The sequence below is a fragment of the Trichechus manatus genome, unplaced genomic scaffold (genome assembly GCF_000243295.1).
Source record: "Trichechus manatus latirostris isolate Lorelei unplaced genomic scaffold, TriManLat1.0 scaffold00053, whole genome shotgun sequence".
In the NCBI taxonomy this organism is placed as follows: Eukaryota; Metazoa; Chordata; class Mammalia; order Sirenia; family Trichechidae; genus Trichechus; species Trichechus manatus.
The window spans coordinates 12,132,027-12,159,321 of record NW_004443989.1 but is presented as its reverse complement, the minus strand read 5'-3'; the positions used below and the strand labels follow the sequence as shown (position 1 = coordinate 12,159,321).

At 47.1% G+C, this 27,295-nt stretch overlaps 1 protein-coding gene across 14 annotated transcripts in view; it reads left to right on the top strand.

Annotated features, from left to right (window-relative positions):
• Window positions 1-27,295, top strand: part of ANKRD11 (ankyrin repeat domain containing 11) — a 280,415-nt gene that overhangs the window by 232,945 nt on the left and 20,175 nt on the right. For all 14 annotated transcript variants that reach the window (XM_023732580.1, XM_023732579.1, XM_023732567.1 and 11 more), the window contains one exon: window positions 15,735-15,873. In XM_023732580.1, the coding sequence (XP_023588348.1) occupies window positions 15,847-15,873 (27 nt within the window). In that variant the 5' untranslated portion in view covers window positions 15,735-15,846. The remainder of the gene's footprint in view (window positions 1-15,734; window positions 15,874-27,295) is intronic.

Below are 27,295 nucleotides of genomic sequence, written 5' to 3'. Positions count from 1 at the left end.
TAGTGAGAATAGCAGCACAACTGGAAGAATGTAATCAATGTCACTGAATTGTACATGTAGAAATTTCTGAAATGGTGTATCTTTGGCTTATGTATATTTTCACAAAAGAAAAGGTCCTCCAAGATTGAGAAGGGAGAATGTTGACATGTCTTGGGGTTGTTAACCAGTGTCATAAAACAATATGTGTACAGACTGTTTAATGAGAAACTATTTGTTCTGTAAACCTTTACCTAAACTACAATAAGAAAATATAAAAAAAAGAAGAAGAGCTGGGTGTGGAGCGTGTCCTGGAGCATGTCCTTTGGAGACAGTAGATAGCTGTAACACTGAAGATGGCATGGGACCTGCAGACTAGGTTTGCTGACCCACAGAGTGAGAGACCCGAGCGCCTTTGGGCAGGAGGCTGGCTGGCTAAAGAGCTTTGTAACACTTGCTGAAGCAGGGTAGAGGCCATGACTGAACAGGGCAGAACCAGTTTGAAGCCCTGCCATATTCATGATTATAGGGTTTATTAGGGAAATGACAGTTATAATTCAGGATCAGGATAACTTAGAAGTAACAGAAATGACTCAGGGTACAGTTCTTCCATCAGGAAAGTGTCTTCTTGGCCGTGCCCACAGACAGGCCGCTCTTTCAGCCCTTGGCCCTCGGTGTGTCCTCTGTGCTGCTTCGGCAAGTGTTACAGCTCATGGCCGAGGAAGTATCACTGGAACAGACCTGAATTTTTAAAGTTATGGTGGACTGGAAAGATAGCTGGAATGGGAAAAATTACGGGTCGAAGCCCTGCTAGTAAATTTCCCTCTTAAAGAATAAGGGCAGTGTACGCGTTGCATAGCAACCAAATCTCTTGCCCTTAGATTTTGAGCACAGGCCAAAGCAGCGTTACCTGGTCAAAGGTGGTGGGTGACCATGCCACTTTGAACGTATGTTGCTCTCCTACAGTCCTGCCAATAATCTAGTCTCACGCATCAGGCTCCTCAAATTGCTCGCTACACCTCTTCTGAGCCTGCCATTCCAGGGCTTCGACCCGTATCTTTTCTTGTTACGGGTACCATACCAAATCTGCCAAATTGTAAAACTTTGGGTCTGTTCCTGTTTCGCTTCATCAGCTATGACTGAACTGGTTTAAAGCCCTGGAATACCATCTGTGAGCTTCGTGTGGCCGTTGCAACAAATTATTGAACCCAGCAAAGAAGTAGAGAGTGCTATGGGAGGGACGGCTGGTGTCAGAATTGGTAAAAAGGTTAGAGAGTCAAGGTATGTCTGACCTCCACCTCATAGTAGTCACTTTGGGCTGATGCTGATCTTGATTCTCCTTTCCCCCTGAAGTTAGACGAGGCCCGACTCTGCCCCATTTTTACCACATCTTCATCCCTCATCTCGCTAGGTTGGGCCGTGGGACACCAGCGCCGCCAGACTCAGCCTGCTTGTGTTCACGAGGACTGGCTCAGCTCTGAGGGTACAAGTGCTTCCCACATGTGACCCACCTCGGGCCGGCCCAGGCTTCTCTTGCATCTTTTCTGAACTCCCCTCTCTGCGTCTAAAGGGCTCAGTCTTATTGCTGGTCTGGTCTGGGAAAGGACTACCCAGAGGGCCAGAGCTAGAGCTTCACTCTGAGAGGCAGGAGACTGTGTCCTCCCTCCAGAACATGGACTGCCCTGCTGAGATGTGAGGTGTGAGGTCCTCGCTTGCTTGCTTTGGACCCATATCTTCTCATGTCCACATAGTTGACCCAGGTAGGACCCCAAAACACCTGTAAGAGTTTGTGCCCATTAGTAAGTTCCCAGGTGATGCTTAAGATTGTTCAGAGTGATGACAAAGGCATTTGGGTCCTGCTGACTGTGGAGCTCCACAGGTGCTGGAGGAGGTGTGGAGCTGTGGATCTGTGAGCAGGGCAGCAAGTGGGCATTGCCCCACACCTTATAAAAGTCTCAGTCCTGTCTCTCAGGCTCAGTGTGCCCAGCAGGGTTTTCAGATGAGAGGAGCAGTAGTGGCATCCTGCCGAAGGCTTGGTCCTTGCATGCTGGATAGGATGTGGAAGGTGTGCAGGAAAGGACTGACAAGTGTTCTAGGAAACCCTCACCCCTTATGCTGGGAACAGCCTAACTGCGATGAATAAGAAGGAAGGGGGGATTACTTATCCCAGCATGGATCTCAGAAGATTTTTTTGAGGAGGTGATGTTGGGTGGGACATAGTTGAGCCACGCATGGGTAGGCAGGGAAGGCAAGCAGTCAGGTTTGCAGGGCGGAGGAGGCCGGCCCGGCCTGTCCATGGCTCCTTCTCCACACGCTTCCCATGGAGCGGCATGGAGATGGAGGCCATACATGAGAATTTCACCAAGGTTCACATAGCAAAATGCATGCTCTTTTGCATTAGACCAGCGCTTCGCAAAGTGTTTCTGGACGGCAGCATGGGTCTCCCCAAGGAGCTTGTTTTCGTTATGAATACAGATTCTTGGGTCCCACTCCAGACCTGCTGAGTTAGAATCTCAAAGTCAGCCTCAGGAGCTTCTGCTGAGGGATAAGTTTGGGAGTCCTATACTGTATACACCATATGCTACTTAAAACTGTCCTGAGAGGAAACCCACAGGCCGGTCCCAGCAGGTGAGACCCACATGGCCTTAGCAAAGGCTAGCAGGCCCTGTGCTCTCCCTTGTAGGATGAGGGTGTCTCCTAGAGACCCTCCACAAGAGGAGGCACTGTGGCCCAGTGGCCAGTCTGCCCCCTTCGTACGAGAGAAGTGATTCCTTGTTTCGATGCTGAAAGGTGCTGTGTGTTTCAAAGGCTTTTGTCCCTACCTGCTTCGTCTTGTTGTTTTCTTGGCAGGTCTCAAACAAGATCTGTAAACGGAAGAGTCCCTGTACCAAACATTGTCCATTCTCTTCCAGCTCCTGGGGGGCCCCATTTGTACCTGGTTCCAGCAAATGGAAAGAAATTCTCTGAAGGAAGAAAAGGAGGTTGTGTCCAGATAGTGGAATCACAGAGAGGGCAAAGGTGGATGTTAATAATTGGGCCCTAGGGCCGGAAGCGTTCGCTCCTGTCAGCATCCTGGGGTATGGGCACCAGGCTCTTGGCTCTCGGTCGTCCTCGAGGGACATCCTCCGTCTCTATGACCCTGAAAGCAAGTGTTGGCCCTTGGCATGTTTGTCTTGCCTTGTTTTGCTAGGGATCGAAAGACAAGAGTCGCAGCAAAGCCAGGCTTGGGTCCCATTCTGTTCCAGGTCTTCCTGTGGCTCACGGGACAGGGCCTGATTGGCCCAGCCCGTTTATATGCACCCTGGAATCATTGTGGCCTGAGCACCGGTGAGGAGGGCATGCATCACTGAGAACTTCCTTCTGGTTTCTCATGTTCTGCTCCTTTATCAGTATGCACCTCCCAAGCACCCAGCTCAGACTGAACCATGCCTGTCCACCCTCTGCTGCCCACTCACCCACCCACCTTGCTCTTCTTCTCTGCCGCATGTGCGCCTGGGTTACACCCTGTGCTATTGTCTCTCCTTGTCTCCCCCACCAGAGGAGTGGCTTTGTTCCCAACTCTAGAACAGTGCCTTGTATACAATGAGTGCTTACTCTGTAGATACTTACTGTATGAAGGCGAGAGCACCTCAGATGTGCTGACACCCTTGGGTGCTCAAATCAGATTTAAAAATTGGAGTGGCAGGCTTGGGCCTTTGAGTTTTCAGATTCTTACGTTGTCCTTCTTTCCCCATATTCCTCTTCCTGATGTTTAATTAACAGAATAAAGCAAAACACTCTCACTTTAAGAAAAAACAGTTTGAGAAAACCCCTTGACTCTAGCCCTTTGATGATAGTGCGACCCCCGGCCCAGCCACCTGCCACCGTGGACGCGGACGCTCTCATGGTCACCAGGTTGCTCCGTTCCCACTTAACTCCTGTGAATATGCACCCATTCCACCCTCAGAGATTGACCAGAGGGGTCCTCTGTTTCTGACTTCTGGCGTATACTGAACACTGGGGCAACTGGATACAAGGGGATAGGTGATAGCCCTGGCTTTTAAATTTTCTTCCTTATGCAAATGTCCTCACTTAATTCTGTTTCCCAAATTTATTTTTTTAACTTTTGTTTTTAAACATTTTTAATGGAAAATTTCACAGATAAACAAAAAATAAAACTATAACTCATACCCATCAGCTGACTTCAAAAGCTGTCAACACTGTATTGTGTTTTATTTATCCTCTCCTACATGTATTTTAAGTAAACCCCAGACAATTGTTTAAATATCTCAGTATGTGTGTCTGTCAGATAAGGACTTTTAAAAAAGCACAGCCACCACGTCACTGTCACACCCAGCACAATTCCCATTCATTCTCACTAGGTCATCATGATACATTCTCCTGACTGCTCTGGGTGTGTTGTCCTGGGTTCAGGTATGTGTCCAAGTGAGCCGTCTCCTGTGCCATGGCTCAGGGTGAGTCATTGGAGCTGCTCCCCATATGGGATGGGTGGGGCTCGTAGGAATGGCACCCTTGGCCTGTGTAGCTGATGTGGAGCTGCTATCGTGTCCAACTCACACACTCAGAGGAGACACAGCCTATCCTCAGCCACGGCCACTTTCCCCATGTGACCTGGCTGGATTTGAGGAATGCATGGAGATCAAGATGAAGCATAGAGACTTTAAAAAGTATCATTGTTTTTTGTAATGAGCTCTTAGATACCCGATTAGAGATATTTTTATCTTTAAACCGATGTCAGTGTTCACTCAGTGCACTTGAGCTGTGCTAAGCGTCACCAGGTGCAAGCCATTTCAAGATGTGTGCTCGTGCAGTCTTGGCAACAGTGCAGTTGTTAGGATGGTACCCACCATGAGGATTTGGGGGACGCCATTATCCTGCTGCCAAGCCCTCCAAGAGGTCGCACCACTGTGGGTCCCACTGGGATCTCTCTTTTTCCTGATCATTTTGAAATTAAATATGAAGTAGATACTAAAGACTATTTATCAAATACATCACACAACCCATTTCTTCTCCCCTTCAGAGGTAACCACTATCTTGAATTTTATTATTCTCTTGCTTTTCAATTTTTAAAACCTTTTTAACACACATATAGAAAAGAATAAGACACATATGTACAGTTTGACAAATTTTTTAAAAAATTGAACAGCCATGTTACTACCACTTGAGTCCATAAATAGAACATTTCCAGCATCCTCACAACCTCCCCGTTTGTCTCTTTCATAAGCCCCTTCCTTCCTAGAAGATACAAACTCTCCTGATGTCATGGCAGTCCGTTTGTGGCTGTGCTTTAGGGTTTTACTACCTAAATATTCATCTCCCACAACTGTTTTTGGTCAGGCAGAATATTGCAGTGTGTCTAATTTTGTATCTGGCCTTATTTGCTCCTCATGGGTTTTTGGACAGCCCCTTTTTTGTAGTAGCTTAGACCATTCATGTTTATTCGGTTGCTCATGTTAGGACTTATTAGGCAGCTAACTGTGTTAGGACATTCATAGACCAGAACTTAGTGCTTTTATTTAAAATTCGTGATTAATCAGTAGAGCTCAGAGTTCTCAGTACTGCGTTTAGTCATTTCCTCAAGTACTCAGCTCTGTGCTCAGGACCATGCAAAACAAAACTGTGAGTGGAGAGATAGCCACACTCCGGGGCTCACGGCCCTGACCACCATCTAGGATGTGAGAGGACAGTGGGCTGTGCTGGCTCTTAGGAGGGAGAGGGTCTGCCCTTAGAAGGCAAGGGCAGATGAGAAGACGCTCCCAGGCAAGGAGGGAGCTTATGGGAAGACAAAGCCTGAGAGGTGCTGGGAGCCTGTGGAGTCTTGAGCAGCCTCACGAGCAGAGGGCTCACTCCTGCTGCCCCGACCTGCCTCTTCCGTGTTGTCCTCTTCAGCTGCACTCTTTTTATGGATGGATGGATGGATGGGGGAGGAGGAGGAGGTTGTTTTCCAGTGTGTGGCTATTACAAACGGAGCTTCAGTGAACATTCGTGTATAAGTCTTTGTGTGGACATGTGCTTTCATTTCTCTTGGCTAAATACCTAGGAATGGCTAGGTTCTCTGGTTAGGAGTATGTTAACCTTTTTGAGAAACTGTCATACTATTTTCCATAGTAGCTGTATATTTACTCATGTTAAATACCTTTGCATTCATGACTATTCTGTGTGTGTGTATGAGACCTTCATACACATGTACTCTTAAAATTTATTGGGGTATTATTGACAAGCAATAAACTGTACATATTTGAAGTGTATAGTTTGAGAGTTTTGCCGTATGTATACACCCATTATCTTGCCACATCAAGATAATGAACATTTCCATTACCCTATAAATTTTCCTCATGCCCCTTTACAATTCATTCCTCCCTTGCAGTCGTAATTGCTGCCAGTAAGTTGTACACCTGGTTGCATGTATTGCTGAGTCATTCCTCGGTCACGCTGAGTAGCCTGTAGGAGGGATAGATCATGATTTGTTTATCTTTTTGCCTGGTGATGGACATTTGGGTGGCTTCCAGTTTTTTGCTATTATGGATAAAGCTGCTGTTAACTTTTGTGTCCAAGTCCTGTGTGGGCCTGTGCTTTTATTCTCTTGGGTAGATGTTTGTTTACCTTATTAAGAAACTGCGAACATGTTTTCTAGAGTGATCATAGTATTTTACCCTACTTGGTCATTTGCATCAACAGTGTAAAAGAGTTTCCATTGTTCTACATACTCACCAAAACCTTTTAGTTTTGGCCATGCTAGTTAGGTGTGTAATGGTATCTCATTTTAATTTGTATTTCTCTTATAAGTAATAATATTAAGCATCTTTTTATGTGCTTATTAGCCATCTGTATACTGCTCTCTGGTACAGTGTCTATTCACATATTTTGCCCATTTTAAAATTGGGTTATTTATCTTCTTACATTAATGCATTAGAAGATTTCTTTATATATTCTGGGTACAAGTCCTTTATCAGATACATGTTTTACAGATATTTTCTCCCAAGTTAGTGACTTTGTCTTTTCACTACTGTAACATTGTCTTTCAAAGAACAAAATGTTTATCTTGATGAAGTCCAATTTATTGTTGTTGTTTTTAATGTTTTTTTTCTTTTTAGAATTTGTGCTTTTTATATCTTTGGCAAATGCAAGGTCATAAAGTTTTTTCCTGTATCTTCTTCTAGAAGTTTTACATGTTGTTACATTTGGATCTATGATCCATTTCAAGTCTGTTTTTGTCTATTGTGTGAGGTCAGGTTAAAGGTTAATTTTTTGGTATATGGTTATCCAATTGTTCCATCAGTTGCAACACTGATACCAAAAACAGACAAAGACACTTCAAGAAAAATAATTATGACCACTATTCTTCGTGAATATAAACATTAAAAATTCTTTAATAATTTTAGCGAACAATTCAAAAATTAATATATCATGACTAAGTGGGGTTTGTACCAGGAATGCAAGGTTGGTTTAACATTCTAAAATCATTCTTGCAATTCATTGTATTAACAGACTAAAAAACAAAACAAAAAAACCCATATGATCTAGTCAACTGATGCAGGAAAAGCTTGGACAAAATTCAACACCTATTGGTCGTTAGAACTCTCAGCAAGATAGGAGTAGAGGGGAATTTCCTCAATCTGATACAGAGCACCTATGAAAAATACACAGCTAGCATACTTAGTGGTAGCATGCTTAGTGGTGCAAGACCAAATGCTTTCCCCCTAAGACTGAGAACAAAGCAAAAAGATACCTGCTCTTACCACTATCAACATTGTATTAGAGGTTCTTAACCGGCACAGTAAGGCCATAAAAGATATACAAATTAGAAAATAAGGAGCAAATGTGTTTTTATTCACAGACAAATTATAGGCTATGGAGAAAATCCTAAAGAATCTACACAAAAGCTACAGGAACTAAAAAGTGAGTTTAGGAAGGTTGCCCAGTACAAAGCCAGTATACAGAAGTGTGTGTCTCAGTGCTGTTAATGAACAATCAAGAATTAAAATTTAAAAAATACTATTACAATAGCATCAAAAAATATGGATTGTTTTGAGATGAATTTGATGAAAGTTTTAAAAACATTGAGAGAAATTAAAGACAACCTGAAAATGGAGAACTATACCATGTTCATTGCTCAGAAAACTCTTCAATATTATTGGGATGCCATGTCTCCCCAAATTGATTTATAGATTCAGCAATGTCAATTCAAATTCCTGAGGGCTTTGTTGTGGAAACTTGACAAGCTGAATCTAAAATTCATGTGGAAATTCAAAGGACCTAGAATAGCCAAAACAACCTTGAAAAAGAACAAAATTGAGGCACTTAAACCTTGATTTTAATACTTACTAGACAACTGCAATAATGAGACAGTGTGGTATTGGCATGAGGACAGGCACACTGAAATGCAGCAGAATAGAGTCCACAAATAGACCCCACACATATGTGGTCACTTGGTTTTCAACAAAGATACCGAGGCAACTCCATTGGGAAAGGACCATCTTATGGAGCTGGAACAGCTGGATTGACTTATTCGTGTTGTTTTTAATAGCTGCAGTAATTTCGTTCTTTTTGATCATTTGGCCATCAATAATTCATAGATAAAAGTCAGTTAACTAGTTAAGGTAGTTCCAGGGTCAGTGTGTCAAGTGGACTGTGACCATTTTCAGGACAGTTGCTACAACTTGTTGTCCCCTTTGTGTGCTTCCTCACACGTCATAAGCCTGGCGTGGTGGGGAGATGAGAAGCCAGCCCTCCTCTCCTGGACTGTAACTGACACATGTGGAGCCCCTCACTAGCGTGTCATGAGGACTAAGTGAGATGACTAAAGCCCAAGTTATTAGGGGTCAGTGCCCGGTAGAGTGGTTATCATGATAATGGCTTTTATGGAATATCATGGTCTGACACATAGGTGCTCGATAAAGGTTAAATTTAATGTTAAGAAGTGTTTGTTAGCATTTAGGAAATTAGAACATTTTGTAATGTTTAGAGTTGGTTCCTGTTGTGAGTCCTATTTTTGTGGTGAGGCTAGTGAAGCTCGAAGAGGTTAATTAGCCCCCGGTCATACAGCTCAGTTCTGAACCCCTCAGTTCTGAACCCCCCAGTGTGCCTTGAGGGCTGCGTCCATAGCCACCCTGCAGTGCTTGCCTGTTATGTAGCTCAGGGTCCAGCCCCTAATGTACTCCAGGTACATTGTAGGTGTTTTTTTAAACTTTTTCCTCGGATCTTGCAGAGACAGTAAGGTGAGAAGCGAGAATTTAAATTTTTTGGAACTCTTTTTTACTGAGATATAAATGCACATCGTATTTTCTATTTCAGTATAAAACCTGTGATGATCATGACCAGATCAGAATATCCAATATTACTGTCACCCTAGGAGCCTTCCTTGTGCTGCCCCTAACCAGTCATTACACCCCTGCCAAAAGGAACCTATGTTCTGACTCTATCACCTTAAATTTTGGCTCTGATTTATATGAAGGAAATCAATTGCTCAACATTATGTCTTGATTTTGCACTCATATGAGGCAGCTAAAAATACCATGGTTTGGGTCTGGCGAACCTTAGTCATCCAAGTAACATCTTTGCTGTTTAACATTTTAAAGAGGTTTTTTGTCGCAGATGTGCCTAATGCAATGTGTTGTTTGATTTCTTGACGGTTGCTTCTACGGGCATTGATTGTTGCTCCAAGAAGAATGGAATCCTTGACAGCTTCAGTTTCCTCGCCACTTATCATGATGTTGTTTGTTGGTCTGGTTGTAAGGATTTTTGTTTTTTTAATATTCAGATATAATCCATACTGAAGGCTGTAGTCTTTTACCCTCATCAGTAAGTGCTTTATGTTGTCCTCACTTTTGGCAGGCAAGGCTGTGTTGTCTGCATATGTCAGGTTGTTAATTAATCTTCCTCCAATCCTGATGCCGCGCTCTTCGTATAGCCCAGCTTCTCGGATTATTTGCTCAGCATACAGATTGAATAAGTATGGGGAAAGGATACAACCCTGATGCACACCTTTTCTAGTTTTAAACCAGGCAGTATCCCTTTGTTTTGTTCAAATAGCTGCCTCTTGATTCATGTACAAGTTCGCATGAGCACAATTAAGTGTTCTGAAATTCCCATTCTTCTCAATGTTGCCTTCGAGTAGTCGGTAAAGCATGGTATTTTCAATCACCTCATATTCATATGAAAACTGGACAGTAAAAAGTAAGACCAAAGAAGTACTGACGCATTTGAATTGTGGTGTTGGCAAAGAATATTGAATATACCATGAACTGGCAGAAGAACGAACAAATCTGTCTTGGAGGAAGTACAACCAGATGCTCCTTAGAAGCCAGGATGGTGAGACTTTGTCCTGCTTACTTTGGACACATCGTCAGGAGAGACCAGTTGCTGGACAAGGACATCATGCTTGGTAAAGTAGAGGGTCAGCAAAAACGAGGGAAACCTTCAGTGAGATGGATTGACAGAATACAGCCACAAGCTACGATTGTGAGGTTGGCACACTAATGGTGCAGCCGCCACTGCCTCAGACGACCCAGACAGGGCCTCCCAAGTGTGCCCACGCCACATGCTTGTCATTCACCCCGCGTACCCACAGAGACCCCTGCCAGCTTCACTCATGAGCGTCCCCAGTGAACAGCAAGTGTGTTAATTTTATTAAATCTCATCTGTTTTAGTGCACATCTTTTTAATACTTCATGTGACAAACAGGGATGTGCACATAAAGTTCTTCCGCTGCGGGTCAGAGGAAGATAGTGGCTCCGGCGCATTTGTGCAGCTGTTCGAGTTCCAAGCTTGAAAGAGCATCTTTCAGACAAACGTTGGTTATTCAGAGCCAGATATCTGGCAGATATTTTCTAAAAAATGAATGAAGTGATCCTGTCACTGTAACGAAAACAACTGACAGCATTTTTGGCTAATGATAAAATTTGAAGTTTCAGGTAAGCATTATAATTTCGGAAAACTTGTACCTGTCTCATTGAACATCAAGTTCCTCCCATATTTAATAAAAACTTCCCTGATGAGATCAGTGTTGATAAAATTTTAATTTTTATATTTCTATACTGAAAACACGTTAACATTTGGAAGAGCTGTATAGCTCAGTGAGTCAATATTTGCCAAATTACCAGCACTTGATGTTACAAAATCACACTCCCTTTTTGACCATGTATATGTGTGAGGCCATATTTTGTTCCTATACATCCACCAAGGCATGATATCACAACAGACTGCCTGCAGAGGCAGATCTGAGAACCCAGCTGTCTTCTGTTAGGTCAGACATTAAAGAGATTTGCAGAAATGTAAAACTGTATCCCTCTAATCACCAAACGTTGTTTGTTTTGGGAAAATAGTTATTTTTCATGTTACTTACCATGTAATAGGTTTAATTAAATTCTGAATTTCTAATGTCGTATAATTATCAATAGGTATAACCTACAAAGGAAAAAATTCTTTGGTGTCCTTGGCAAATTTTGAGAGTAAAAGGATCCTGAGGCTGCATTTGAGAGCTGCTGTCTGCATCTTGATAGGGGTTTGTGTTACATAGGTGTATGCAATTGCCAACACTTGCCCATATACTTAAGGTCTGTTCATTTTATCGTATATAATCTGGCCTTCAAAGACTATAAACAAATACTGAACTCTCACAATAGACACATGATGAAGTGTTTATGGCTGAAGTGTACTGATGTCTGTTACTTACTTGGTAATGCATAAAAGAAGATGGATGGATGGACGGACAGACTGAGAGATAATGTGATAAAGCTAGTAGCACAAATTATGAATTCTAGAATCACTGTGCTGGCTATAAGTGCTAAATTTGTCTGTGTATTTGATATTTTTCATAATGCTGGAGAAAAATAGCTGATGTTCGAGGTAGGGTTTTTTTTTTTTTTGCTTTTTTTTTTTTGCAGGTAACCTTTATTGGATTAAGGGAACTCCGTTCTAGTCCTAGTTTCCTGAGTTTTTATCACAAATGGGTAAATTCTGTCAGATGCTTTTTCTGCATCTGTTCAGATGAACATAGATCTTTTTTGGAGGTCCCTCCTCCTTGCAGGTCCACAATTTGAAACTCTTGTCTCCTTACAGCATGAGAATGCTGAATTTTCTGCCAGATTTTTTACCCTCCAACAACTCCTTTCTGCTTGGGTTCTCCAGGTTGGGTCCCTGACGTGCACACGCGCGCGCACACACGGAGGCCAGTGCCACAGAGAATTGCGTGCGGTGCCCTGCTCACTCAGAGGCCCTTTGCTCTCAGAGGCCACCAGACTCTATCCAGGCTGCTGCTGCTGCTTCTCTTCTGGTCCTTCTCACATGCAATGGCCGAGGGAAAGGAGGAGGAGGGAATGTGGCTCAGGCCAAAGGCCCCCTTCTCTCCAGGCCCCTCAAGTCCTGACTGTCTTGGTTGTTTTCCAGTGTCTTAAAACAGGGCTGTATGTGAGAAAGAGAGAGGGATCTCTGGCTGCTCTCAGCAGGAGGTTAGGCTGATACCAGCAACACCATGCATTACAGTGGCTAGCAGAAGCCTGGGATTTTACTTAAGCTTGGAGCGGACTCCAAAACCTCTGCCTTTCACGGTGCTAGAATGCCTGTCCTGTGTGTGTTTTTCAAGGCAGTCTGTTTTTTTGAGATAAGCTTTAGCAGGGCCACCAGGAGTATGATAATGTGGGGTTGACAGATACCTGGAAACTATACTTCCCCCAACTATTGTTCCTGCTGTGCCCTCTTTAAAAGTATAGCTCCATTTCAGTGGAGCATTTTTTGTTCCGTGTCGAAGCTCTGGTAGCAGTCACGTCTTCTCTGGGTACAAGTATGGGGTGTGAGTCATCTCCTCTGGAGGCTGATGGCAGAGCCTGAAGAGGGGAGCAAACTAGTAGTCAGCAGTTGTCCATATCTGTCCATATCTCGTTTACATAGTAAGTTAGAAGGCTGTGCTCATAGACTGTGCCTCTCTTCTGTGTCATTACAGCCGTGATTTTGGTTAGAACGGAAGCTGGGAAGTTCTGAAGCACTTAAATTTTAGATTCCTTGTGATCTAAGAAATACCTGCTCTAGTAGAAAAGGCTGGCCATCTAGTCTGCACTGAGGACTGGGTCGCCAGATGTGACCTTTGGGCAGTGAGGTCTGTGTGCTCTGGTAACCCCAGTATCCTCCTGGCCTTGCTGTTGTGCTTTGTCCTGTGGGAAGAAGGCAGTAGGGATCTGTGGTGGCTGCACGTGTCCCTGTGAGCCTCTGTCACATCACTGAAAGCAGACTGATGATGTTTCATTGAAATGCTACATGTCTTCAGAAGAGGGGCACTTTTAGAAAAACGTTGACATGCGAGCTGCACTCAAGGCGATGAAACCAGAATCTTTGAGGGGAGGGGCTGCAGGACCAGCATGGTCGGGCTCTGCACAGTTTTGATGGGCAGTCTGGGTGAAAATCACTCATCCCAATCACCCATCCAACCCCTTGTTCTGGAGCATCTGAGGCGCAGAGACATGCAGTAGCCTGTGTCTCTGTGGTGAGCACAGCACCACCCTCTATTGTTGTCTGTTTAAGTTTAGAAGCGAGTTTTGGTCTGTGCACAATTTTTTTATGCACAAGATCTCTACTAATTCTGGGTTTGTTTTCCATACTGAAAATGTTCCTCGCCTAAGTACCTTGCAAGAGCAGAGCAGTATTAATGCATCTGGTAATCACACAGTGAAACAGTCTGTCGTGAAAATAATGTCTCCTCTGGAATTAGATTTGGCTCAGTCCTTTTCTCCCTGCACCTCCCCTCCCCCATGCCCTATGAAGGATAACAAGTTTTAAGTGTGCAGAAAGATGACTTTTTTATAAGCACACATTGTCACATGTCCACCACTCAGGTTGAGATACAGAACATATTTGGCACTTTCTGAGGTTTCCACATACATCTTCTCAGACTATGTCCCATCCCCTGAGATGATCACTATTCAGATTTTATAAATATTATCTTTGTCTGATCTTGAGTTTCTTATAAATGTAATCATCACGTATGTACTCTTGTCTGGCTTCTCTCATTCCACCTAATATCTGTGAGGTTCATCCATGCTGCTGTATGTGTCAGTATTTTTTTATTGCTGTGGAGTATACTGTTTATGACTTTCCAGAATTGATTTATGCATTTGTTTTTGATGGGCAATTATTTCATTTTTCGACTATTCTGAACAAAGCTGCCGTGAACGTTCTTGTACTAGTTTGTGAACATACGCTCTCGTTTTGTTAACTAACTTTATTAGAAACTGTCAAACCATTTTCCACAGTTTGTCTTTTCTTAACTGCTAGGTTTGGCGAATACCTGGCTGACTGGTCCAGCTGGAGAATCCATTGGGATCAGAAGGGGCAGACGGGCCTGGGAGGCTGGCATTGACCCCAGGCTGTTTGGTGGCCAAAGCGTGCTTGGGGCCCTCCCAGGAGTTGGTGTGGTGTCCTTGTCACAGGTGGTGGCAGTGTGGCCTTGGTGCAATGGCCCCAGCGCCAGGCAGTGTGCATTTTGTAGCTGCACAGCCTCACTTGGTCCAGCACAGCAAGATGCGGGTCATGTGTGGAGGGAGGTGCTACCAGATTAGCACAAGGAAAGTGAGCAGGGCTGTGTTTGCCAACAGTTTACCTGGGGAACATTCCAGAAAAGGAGGCTTGCTGGTGAGGGAAGGAGTGGTATACTTCTAGTGGCAACGTCTTCTCCTGTCTGAAACAGGAGGCAGGCCCAGTGAATCATGCAGTGCCACAGACATCTGTGCTTGGCCGTGTATGGTTTATTGCAGTGCTTAATACACATGACTGGGGGTGGGGGCATGTCACAGCACCTGGAGCCACTTATTCCAAAGTGGGCAGGACGGAGAGTATCTGGCCTTTGCAGCCCCCATCTGCATGTCTGAGTCAGGCCCAAACAGCAATGGGGCAAACAGAGCAGTGCTGATGAGAATTGTAGACACCCGAGAGACTCTAAGGTCTATGGGATCAGTTCTGGGCACAAGGAAAAAGCCCCCTGGGACCCCCACTCAGTCTGGGGTGTCTGAGGGCCAAGCCAGTGCAGACAGGACCACTTCCCACCAGAGGAAGACCCCGTGCTCTGTGATGTGTCACCTTCTCACTAGTTCTGTCATGGCGAGAGGACAGCACCTGGATGTCTGATCCTATATTTTGCTCTGCCACCACTCTGCCTCTGCCCCTGGGACCATCCTTCCCTCACAGCACCATGCCGTCTTCTCACCACACTCATATCTTGTGGCTTCCGTGCCTGACTTTAGAACCCACTTGCGCACCTCAGCTCTGGAGGCCGTCGTGAGACCATGAGCCGTGTCCCTCAGTGGGCCTGAGCTGCCTGCATGCTGGCATCGGCATGCTGTGTCTGTCCCCTAACCCTCTATGGAGGTGATGTTATCTCCCCATTTTGCAGACGGTGTTAGTTGGCAGTGATTTCCCCAGAGCCCTTAAGGTGCAGGAGTTGAAACAGGGAGCAGTGGACTAGTCAGGCTGAGCCATTGGCTCTGGCCTGTGAGAGCACATACTCATAAGGCAGAGTCAGCGCTCATGTGGACGGATGCCTCTGGCCTCATGAGGGCACTCCACAGGGCACGGTCAGTGCTCATCCAGAAGCTTCCCTAGTGAGCCTAGGAGGACGCACAGTTGCACTCTTGAGTCTGGGGACAGGAGGGGGTGTTCATTGCCAAATGAGAGGTTGCTTTTCCTGGCACATGAAATGAAGTTGCAGTAGACTTCAGGATTTTGAGAATTTAATTTGGGAATTATGTCTGAGGCTGCACTTCCTTTTCCAGGATAAAGATAAAGTTTCTCTAACCAAGACCCCAAAGCTGGACAGAAGCGATGGAGGGAAGGAAGTGAGAGAGCGCACCACCAAGCGCAAGCTGCCCTTCACCGTCGGTGCCAATGGAGAGCAGAAAGACTCGGACACAGGTAGGAGACTCAGGGGGCTACTGTGACTGTCTTGGGGCTCTCAGCGTGTGGGACCCACATCACTGCCCTGGGTCAGGGTGGCTGCGGGGTCACAGCACCTTTACCTTCCATGTGGTGGAATTTCTGCCATTCCCTCTTCAGATCTTCCTGCCGCAGCAGCAGCCCACATCCTGTCTGACTGACTTGTAATTCTCCTGGATGTGGCCTGGGGCGACCCTCAGGGAAAGGCGTGGAGTGGTGCTGCTTCCATCCTCTTCTGCCACTCCTGCTTTGCATAGGAGCTGCCCCAAGGCATTCCTGCAGAGATACTGAGGGAGGGTGAGCAGTGCTCAGGAGCTGGGGCCAGGCATCAGGCCAAGCCACACAGCACCTTGTCCTCTCCTGTCCTTCAGGGCAGCTCGGGGCAGTAAGGGAGCATCACACCAGAGATTTTCCACACGTGGGAAGGGGAAGGGGGGCAGGAGACATGGAAAATGCCCCCAGCACACCAAGGAACCCACCCATGTTTGTCCAGTATGGGGGTAGGGGCTGGGCCCCTACCCCCCGAAACTTCCAGGCCCTAGTGCTGTTTGTATAACATTAATTTATGTATACATTAAACGCAGTTGTCTGTAGTAAAAGCCTGACGGCAGGTGAACGTGAACACAGTCAATGCAGTCCTCCCCAGCCCCCTGTGGGGACCTTAGGCTGCAGTGTGGTGGGGATGGTGTCCTCACATGGCGAATTAACACGTGACCTGTGCTTGTCTCGTGTGGGTGGGGCATGCTTTCACACAGACTCTGCCTTGAGTGGCTCACGGTGGCGAGGGCTGGGTCCCAAGGAGGACAGCATTCCCCCAGCCTATGCTCCTCCTCCGCCTGGCCCTGTGCACACAGGCCATCTCAGCCTGATGGTCACAACCCTCAACAAAGGCCTGGGATGAGCCCCACTCTTGGGCTGTGCTGTCTTGTTGCCAGTTCTTCAAACACCAGGACAGCCACCCAGGACCCAAGGTTAGAGGCCAGGCCCAGGAGGGCTGTCAGGGTGTCAGTTGAGAAGTCTGCAGATCACACTAGAGGAGAGTCTGGTGAGATTCAGGTCATGGGAATGAAGCAGCAGCGTTTGGGTCAGGCTCAGGAGATTCCACAGTGACTTCGGGAACGTGTGAAGGCCACAGACAGCCCACCGCGGCCTTCACGCAGAAGACTCTCCCACAGCCAGGCCCCGCCCTCCCAGAATGTCCATGTTGGGAAGTACAGGGGCCCTGCAGACTGGGCTCGGGTCCTTCTGGAAGGTCTGAGTGAGCATGGGGCCGCCTCACGGGCTGTGTTTAGTCACTGGTGGCTCTCGTCCTTGAGCTCGGTGTGTTTGGGGCTGGCGAAGCTCTAAGACCAGGGAGGAGAGCCTGCCAGGGTGAGACACTTCTCAGAGGAGCTGAGGAGACGGGGAGAAGTGGGTGGACCCCTCTACTGTGGGCAGCCAGAACAGATGGTGGACGGCTGCCCCTTCTGGGCCCAGAGCCTTCTTTCTCCTACTTTGTGATGCTCATGCCGACTTCTGCTGTAGAATGGTGTCACTGGATTACCTGGTTACAAGGTATTTGGGTCGTGGGCAGGTGGGGGTTGATGGTGCGATGGCTGAGTGCTCAGCTGCTAACCAAAAGGTTGGCGGTTCGAACCCACCAAGCAGCTCTGTGGGAGAAAGACCTGGCGATCTACTTCTGTAAAGATTATAGCCTAGAAAACCCTGAGAGTATGCCTCCTGGGCACTGTTTGAACTCAGTACTGAGGTCACTCCTAATGCTCACCCTTCGGCCAAAGATTAGACAGGCCTAGAAAACAAACAGTAACACATGTAGTTCAATCATGTATGAGACTAAATGGGCACACCAGCCGAAAAGCAAAGACAAGAAGGCAGAAAGGGACAGGAAAACTGGACGAATGGAAATGGGGAGGCCAGGGTTAAGAAACGGAAAGTGTTGACACATCGCAGGGTTGGCAACCAGTGTCACAAAACAGTGTGTATTGAGTGTTTAATGAGAAACTAATTTGCTCTAAACTTTCACCTAAAGCCCAATCAAAAAAAAAAAAATTATAGCCTAGAAAACCCTATGAGGCAGTTCTACTCTGTCATATGGCACCTAACAACAACAACAACAACAACAACAAACCACCAAACCTGTTGCCATCAAGTCGATTCCGACTCATAGTGATCCTATAGGACAGACTAAAACTGCCCCATAGGGTTTCCAGGGAATGGCTGGTGGATTCAAACTGCAGCCAAGCCCTTAACCACTGCCACCACGGCTCCGTCAACAACCAAACCCGTTGCCATCGAGTGGATTCTGACTCATAGCAACTGCAAAGTGAACTTTATAGGCAGGTGACATTGGACAGTCCTGTAAGAGTTGCGGCCATTCCCTGGGAAGCCTGCTGTGGGAGTCAGAGTGGTGGTGCCCAGTTTCCGCAGGGAGGGGTGTGGTGTGGTACTCCCTGATCAGTGTCTGGTATCTTGTGCCTGAGACACACCAGCACGCGCTGTCATGGCGAAGCTAATGCTCATTCAGGACAGGTGACCACTCCATGCTCGCCCACTGGTTCTTAGGTGGTGGAGCATCTTTGCAAGTCCTGTGGAGAAGGGGCCCTCCTCCAAAGACTCTGGTGCTTCTTGGGCACTCTGTGCTTCTGAGGGTCTCATGGGTCTGTTTCTGATGATGGGCCTTGTTACTGGACATATTGGCAAGAGGCAGGTTTACCTGAATCCCCATTAGTCCTCTGCGGAGTAGTGGGCAGCTCATGAAACTGTGAGTTCTCAGACTTTTAGCTTCTCTCTGCAGCGTGGTCCCAGTGAGGGCAGGGGAGGATCACTGTGAGGTAGGAGAAAGTGAAGACATTTAAAAATAGTTTCCCAGTCAGTGAATACTTTACAGACATCTAAACACAAGAGAAATGGAATATTTAACCTCTTCTGTGTTATCCTTTTGGGGGCAAACTTTAATATTCAACTTTCTTGTAATGAAACAAAACAGATTTTACTGCAAGGTGATCCTGACCGTGGCCAGTGGGCAGCATTGCTTGTACTAACCCATCGCCATCTAGTTAATTCCAACTTGTGGCAACCCTTGTGTTACAGAGTAGAACCAGTCCATAGGATTTTCATGGCTATAATCTTAACAGAAGCAGATTGCCAGGCCTTTCTTCCTCAGCACCACCGAGTGGATTCAAACTACTAACCTTTCATTTAGCAGCCAAGCGCAAACTGTTTGCACCAATTGCCTATACTAGACACATGTGTTTTTAACCAAGTGTCTCTTAAACCAGCGTCTCTTTTCCCCCTAAGATTGCTTTTAGCCCAGACCCCTTCTGCTAGGTGGTAGGCTGCTCCCACATGCAGGCTGGTCCTGGCTTCCTTGGCTGATTTGTTGTTGTTAGTTGCTAGTTGTTAGCTCCAACTGATGGTGACCTTATATATAAAAATACGTTGCCTGGTCCTGCACCATCTTTATGACCTTTGACATGTTTGAGTCCGTTGTAGCTATTGTGTCAGTGCCTTCATGGAGGGTTTTACTCATTTTTGCTGACACTCCACTTAATCAAACATGATATCCTTTCCTTGAGTGGTCTTTCCTGATGATATGTCCAAAGTGAGCAAGATGAAGTCTTGCCATTCTCATTCTAAAGAACATTCTGGTTGATTTCTTTTAAGACCTATTTGTTCATTCTTCTGGCAGTCCACAGTATATTCATATTCTTTGCCAACACCACAGTTCACATCTTCAATTTTTCTGCCTTCTGTTTTCATTGTCCAACTTTTGCATGCATATGAGGTGATTGAAAAGACCATGGTTTGGGTCATCAAAGTGACATCTTTGCTTTTTAACATTTTAAAGAGGTTTTTTGCTACAGATTTGCCCAGTGAAATACATTGTTTGATTTCTTGACTGCTGCTTCCATGGGCATTGATCATTGATCCAAGTAGAATGAAATCCTTGAAAGCATCAGTGTCTTCTCCATTTATCATGATGTTCTTTATTGGTCCAGTTGTCCACCTTCTTCCTGGTCACATCTCCTGGATGACACAGTGCCTGAGCTAGGTGCAGATTCCACACTGACTGTGAGTTTCTTGCTCAGACTCTGATTTAGAGCCAATGGCATGAAGCCATTTCCCTCCAAGACACACACCTTCCTGCCCCTGCTGTCTGCCAGCTGTGGAGCCATGGGGTGCCAGGCAGCAGCTGTGGTTGGAGTCACTGGGTGACCCAGTGCAGAGAGGCCCTTAGCTGACAGGAGGTGAAAACCACACAGTGGGTAGAGTGGGAGTGTAATGTGAGGAACTGTCAGCTCTGATAAGAGAGTCCCCCATGAGGTAGATGGGATCTCTGGTCGCCTGGCTGAAGGCTGACCTGGAGGGGTCCTGACCCCCGTGGAGAAGGTATGGTTCGGCCACAGGACAGCAGAGAAGTTCTGGTTTGACCAGGCCAGAGCTGGGCTGGAGTTGCTGGAGCTGCAGGTGGGAGCTGGTTGCACACTGGGTGAAGCAAGGTCACAGGCACAGGCCCTGGTTCCCTGGCTGTGGAAGGGTCATGACCCAGGTGCAAGGTTGCAGCTCAGGGCACCCACCAGACATCCTCATATTGCATATAGGAAAGCCCTCTCTTCTGCGTGTTGCTCCAGCGCCCTCTGCTGAGAAAGCATGGTATCATGCTCACTGTCAAGCCCTAGGTTTGTGGCAGAGCGAACATGGAGGGAGCTAAGAGGTGTCTGGAAGGCGGGGTTCCAAGTAGTAAATGCTGAGCGTCCTTGAATTAACCCCCTGAACGTCCCTCTGAACCTGCTTGCTTGCCTTAGGTGTGTTCTAGGACACTGGAGAGTACGTCTGCAATCATGTTTCCTGATGAGCTGAACAGGCCGGCTCAGCAGTGACTTACCCACAGGAGGCGCAGCGCTGGGTGCTGAGTCAGGCTGGGCCACATGCCAGAGCCTGCACTTCACCTCTGCCGTGTGAGCACGGGGGTGCCGAGTGTCTGACCTGTCAGCACGCCTCCTCTGCGTGTCCCCATCCTGGGAGCTGCCATCCCCACAGCCTGGACAGCTGTTGTGGTCCATGTGAACGTGGTAGAAATTGCTACCCCAATCCCCGAGAACCAAGCCTCTGTGAGGGCATGCAGCATCTGCAGCTACTGTGCCTGCCTGCTGGCCATGATGGACACTCAGGGCCTAGGATTGGCATAGCTGCCTGGCTGGGGGCCAGGCTGGCTGTCCATCTGTCCAGCAGAAACAAGCCACCACCGAGTCCGCTCCTTCAAGTGGATTCACAGTCCCTCACCCTCCAAAGCAGGTAGCTCTGCATGCTCAGCCATAGGCAGGTGAGGCCCATCTGAGGAAGTCTCGCTGCCTCCGCTCTACCCTGGTCTCTCCTACTGACACTGAAGCATGTCCTCAGCCACTCAGTGCTGGACTCAGTTCTAAGAGTTTCATCATCGAAAATATTCATGAATGAAATCACATGATGTCAGCTATACTATTCTGTCTACTTTTTATATGTTTAGATTTCCCATCAAAAGAAACTTTAAGAATACATGAAGGCATCTTGTCTGGGATGGTGCAGACTTTCACCTAACCTCTCTCAGGTTTCCCATGATGCCCCGGCCTGGACCGCCAGAGGGGCCTGATTGCTGTCCCCGAAAGGTACATGGCCCCTCGGAGAAACATCACGCACTGGCAGCTGCCCTCTTCTCGGCACCTGAGTGCTTATTTGGAACAAGGGAAAAACTTAAAAGTTTTTCTTAAAGTAGCTTCTACCTTGTGAATAAGGCTCTTGTCCCTGGTGGTTGGGGCGTTTATTTGGATGTTGAGACGTGAACATTGAGTATTAGGTGTTTGGTGACACTCGCTTATTTACTGAAGTCACGACAGGTCCTGGCTTTTCTGTGGGGATCCTGGGAGGTCTCCCCAGACCTGGTGTGTGGTGGTGCACAGGACTACCAAGGGTCAAGGGCCACAAGGGGCATGCTCCGTCCTGCAGCACTACATGTGATGGCGCCTGAGGTGTTGCCGACAGGGGCTCCTCACAGCGGGGCCTGGAGAGGCTCCACGCAGGCCCACTATAGGCAGGGCAACTGGACCATGTTCCCTAACCTGTCTGTGCTCTTGGCATTTTCCTCCGTAACCCTGAACTGCAAAGAGCCACAAGTCGTAGTATGCAGTGCGTAGCTCATACAAGTGCACCATGGCTGCTCTCCCGACCAGGCGGGTTAGGACATGGGGATGCCCACCCAGGAACATGCTTGCTCCGTGGTGTCCAATCCGTGGCACTGCCTTGCTCACAGCTGCTCCCAGGGGTCTGGAAGAGGCCCAGCATCAGCCCAAGACACAGGGAGGGGCTGCAGTTGGGCCACTGCTCTCTGTTGCCTATAGCCTGAGCCAGTCATGTGATGTCCCTTTTATGTGCTCTGGTGTCCTAGTTACCGCCACTGCAGTCAGATGCGAGCATGGTCCCGCTGGAGAAGCCACTGCCCTCTCCCGCCCCTGTGTGCATGCCTCCTTTACTTCTACAGCCACTCTTTGTCCACAGAGGACACCCAGATGTAGAAGTCATAAGCCTGCCTGCCTGCCTGCCCCCAAGGTGCACAGAACAGTAGAGGCCAGTGCTGAAAGGAAGCTTGAGGCCCATTCCAGCTCTTCCCCTCTTAGCTGGGAGGAGAACCCAGAGAGGTTGAGCACCTGCTCACAGGCCACACAGCAAGTAAGGGGCAGGTCTGGGATTTTTTTCCTCTCCTTTTGTTAAGTGATCAGTGAGTAATTGAAACAAAGACAGAATAGACATAAATCAGGAAATCAAAAGAAAAAGCCAGGCGTAACTGCAGTCTAAGCATTTGACAGTGACTCTTGCCGAGGATGGAGCTGGAGCTGTTCAGCCCAACCATGGAGACGTAGCACGTCTCGGCAAGTCTGGGTCTTCGAGTCTCCATTTTGCTACACTTTAGGAATGTCAGGCTAATGCTTAGGTGAAAGTGATCATCCTTTTTGCAAGTAGCTCTCTGGTTTGCCTCATCCATCTGGTTTGTGGATTGTCCATGGTTCAGGCTTCATAGTTCATGACTTGAAGGTGAAGATTAGACCAATTGTCTAGTGTGGAAAGCATGTTTTTTGAGGCCAAGTGTCTAAATCATCTAGTGCTGCTCTAACAGAACTATCACAAGTGGATGGCTTTAACAAAGAGAAGTTTATTCTCTCACACAGTCCAGTAGGCTACAAGTCCAAATTTAGGGCATCAGCTCGAGGGGAATGCTTTCTCTGTTGGCTCTGGAGGAAGGTCCATGTCATCAATCTTCCTTTTGTCTGGGAGCTTCTCTGCGCAGGAACCTCAAGTCCAAAGGATGCACTCTGCTCCCAGCACTCCTTTCTTGGTAGTATGAGGTTCTCCTCTTCACTTGCTTCCCTTTCCTTTTATCTCTTATAAGAGATAAAAGGTGGTGCAGTTCACACCCCACGGAAACTCCCTTTACATTGGATCAGGGATGTGACCTGGGTTAGGGTGGTGTTACAATCCCACCCTGATCCTCTTTAATGTTAAATTACAATCACAAAATGGGATAGCCATACAACACTGGGAATCATGGCCTAGCCAAATGGATAAATACATTTGGTGGGGGACACAATTCAGTCCATGACACCAAGTAAAACACCAAAAAGTGGTTAACAAAGCAGTATTGACCAGTATCTCTACCACTTTGGGTAACAGCTGGGTAAAACAACTTAATGGTGTGGTGTCCAAATATGAGTTTTAACTGATACTGGCAATAAACTTTGTTATTTTGAAATATTGCCATTAAAACACTCTTTTATAGAGCAGAATCTTTAGGATCTTTTGGCAAGATGAAGGAGTTACAGGTTTTCCTCTTTTGGCAATATGGTGGACTGTGTATCCTGAAACCCTCCTACTAGAAAAGCCTAGAGATTAGGAATGATAAATGACAAATAAACATACAATTGTTCTTTAAACGATGAGCTGAGCTTCCCAGGCTTTACTGGGAATGCCCAGGGGCCAGCGTGGAGAGGCCAGTCCATCTCTTTGCTGGAGAGGCCTGGCTCTAAGGCTGTCAGGGGGTGCTGGATGAGGCCAGGGCCACAACAAGGCAGGACACTGGGGCCAAAATGCCCACCTGAGCTGTCCCCTTGAGGGGGCTGCATCTCAGGGACATGTGGGGCTGGAAGAAACTGTCTGCCAGCCAAAGCACTTCGTCTCTTCTGGCAGGTGTTGAGGGAGGGTGGGGGACTGTGAGTGGTCTCTCCAGAGACTTTTACCCCCAAGGCCTGCCTTCCATAGGGTTGGCCTTTTGATCTGTACTTTAGGTTATTGAAAAAGCCAAGCTGAAGAACTAACTCAAAACACTCCTAGATCCTCTCTGGAGAGACAGACCCTCAGCGTGGCTTCTGGACTCCAGAACAGAACCCTGACGCATGAGAGCCCAGTGAGAATCACAGACCACAAGGAAATGAGCCCTCTAGAAAGTCCATAGAACCAGAGCCTCTGGGACTTGCCAACGGGGACACGGAGGGAGGAGATATACACTGAGTAACATATCGTAAAAGAGATTGAAAAGACGAGCAAGGAGCAAGAAGATCATGCAGATGTTTTAAAAGGGCCAGTGGGACGTCTGGAGAGAACATGCCAGTCACTGAGAGGGACACTTGGGCCATATGTGGTTCATCAGACACAGCAGACGGGTGTCAGTGACCTGGAGACACAGCTGAAGAATCGCCTGGACTGATGCAAAGAAGGGAGAGCATAGCAGGGCTGAGCGTGGGGGAGGGCTGGCACATACAACTAACTCTTCAGTGTCCCTGAAGGAGCGCAGAATTAGAGGATGAGAAAGGAGAGTTTCCCAGGATTCATGAACAACATGGGTCTTCAAATCCAGGAAAAGCAATGAATTTTGAGCAGGGGAAAAAAAATAACTGCCCACGTAAGTACTCTGCCATGAGTCACAACACACACGGGAGGCGGGAGGGTCTAAAAGTGCCGCCAAGAGCCACAAATGTGCAGCCACAGGCTCTGTCCACACGTGGCGAATACTCACAGGATGAGGACTCAAAGAGTTTGCTGCTGTCAGAATACGCTATAACTCAGGTGTAGCCTCAGGTTGAAAGTCTCAGTTCTGCCTGGACGTGAAACTAAAGGACAGAAGTGGACCATGGACTTGAGCTCCTGAAAACGAACGTCTCTCCTAGCTGCCCCCCACCCCCACCCCCTGGAAAGAATGGGAAAGGGAGCATGTTTCAGAAGGGCCTAGAAGAAGGGAGAGGCAGAGGAAGGTGGGAATTCCTTAGGGCATCTCCTTTGAGAAAATGATGGCAGATATGACCGTGGGGGGTGGGGTTGGGGGACTAGGGGCTGCTCTGAGTGCTGGAGAAGGTAGCCTCGGACACTTGGGCTGCCTTTCTGTGCCTGCTGGGGTGTTGGCCACAGTCCTGGGCTGCGGTCTTCTGCCTGTTGGCCTAGTAGTGCTGCAGCTCATGTTTGCATATAATCAGGATATTTTGAAAACAGTAAGAATGAGGGTGGCAGAAGAAGAAGTTGGAGTGTTTTCTCTAAAGAGCCAGAGGAAAGAACCAGCCTTGCAAGGAGTACGGGCCCAGTTCTTCTGTCCAGCACGTTCTCTGACTGCTGCCGACTGTAGACTTCCGCAGTTCTTTGAGAAGCAACACCCCAGCTTTAGACCACAGTTCGGAGGGGCTGTTGGGTCCTGTTCAGCAACCCTGGTCTTGCTGTGGGGCCAGGCCTCCAGGGTGGCTTACCGGCCCTCGTGGAGCCCCTTAAGCAGTGGCTCCAGACCTTACAGAGGGGCTGCAGAGGCCGCAACCTCAGTGAGTGCAGGTGGGACCTTTCCATATGCTGGCAGTTGCAGGTGCCTTTTGAAAATGGTGTTTAGTAAACGGTTCTCTGTGAGCCCAGGGCAAGCCAGTGAGAAATCGGCTGTGTCTAGGGATGCATCAAGAGCCACTGCAGCTCCGGTTGCCATGTTGTTACTGGGAAGAGAGGAAGGAACCAGGTGCATCTGCAAATGACCCTGAGCAAACCGGAGGCAGCTGTAAGTCACTGGTGGCCAGGGTAGGAGCAGAAAGGAGGGCTCAGCTGCTGGGGGCCTTGAGGACAGGCCATGGCCCTGCACCTCTCCCTGGGCCCAAGTCCACTGCAGGAGGGAGAGGCACTGTCCTTAGGCTCAGCTGTGGACCCTACAGGGATCACAGGGTGCCAGACTCTTTTTCCACAGCGGCTGCACCATTTTACAGTCCCACTAGCAGTGCACAAAAGTTCTAATTTCTCCAATCCTTGGTAACAGTTTTGATCATCTTTTTTATTCTAGCCATCCTAGAGTGTATGAAGTATTTATTGTGGTTTTGATTTGTAATTCCATACTCACTGAGTTGGAATCAAATCAATGGCAATGGGTTAGTGACTAATGATGTTGAACATCTTTTCATGCGCTTATTGGCCATTTGTGTATCTTCTTTGGAGAAATGTCTGTTCGGATCCTTTGTTCGTTTTAAAATTGAGTTTTTTGTTGTTGTTGCTGTTGTTGTTGTAAAAGCTTTTTATGTATTTTAGATTCTAGACCCTTATCTTATACATGATTGCAGATATTTTCTCCATTCTGGGAACTGTCTTTTCACTTTCTTGATAGTGTCTTTTGATGCACCAAACTAAAACCTGTTGCAGTCAAGTCCAACTCATGGTAACCCCATGTGTACTAAAGTTTTCAAGTTTAATGAAGTCCAGTCTACCTATTGTTATGTTGCTTGTGCTTTTAGTGTCGTGTCTAAGAAGTCACTGCCAAATCCAAGGTCATGAATATTTATCTCTCTGTTTTCTTCTAAGAATTCTATGGTTTTAGTTCCTACATTTAGGTGCTTGATCCATTTTGAGTTAACTATTATGTATGGTTTGAGGAAGGAGGCCAGCTTCATTCTTTTGCATGTGGAAATCCAGTTGTCGCAACACCATGTGTTGAAGAAACTGTTCTTTCCTGATTGGTCTTGGCCAGAGCTGGTGGGTACCACAGAGTGGACCCTCTGTGATGTAGTTCTGCTCAACCAGGAGCTTTTAAATCAAATTCTGCAGAATTCAGCATTGGCACCACCAGAGGGGTTGATTATGCTGCCCCCCAAACTTCAAGTGGCTATCAAGCAGTGACCCTGTTTCACAACCAGGGCCGACACACCCCTCTGTTTACTGGGGTTTCACTCTCCCTGATGACATTTTGATCTCCTTGATACTTTTTAATCCACTAGACATGGACAGTCACACGGCTCCTTTGTCATTCCTGTTTCGGAGTCCTCATCTCAAGACAGGTTAAACTAATGCATGGTCTGCAGATAGTCGATGTGACCGATGTCCCTGTTGTTGCCCAGCGCTAGGTGTTGTGTTTCGACCTCAAATA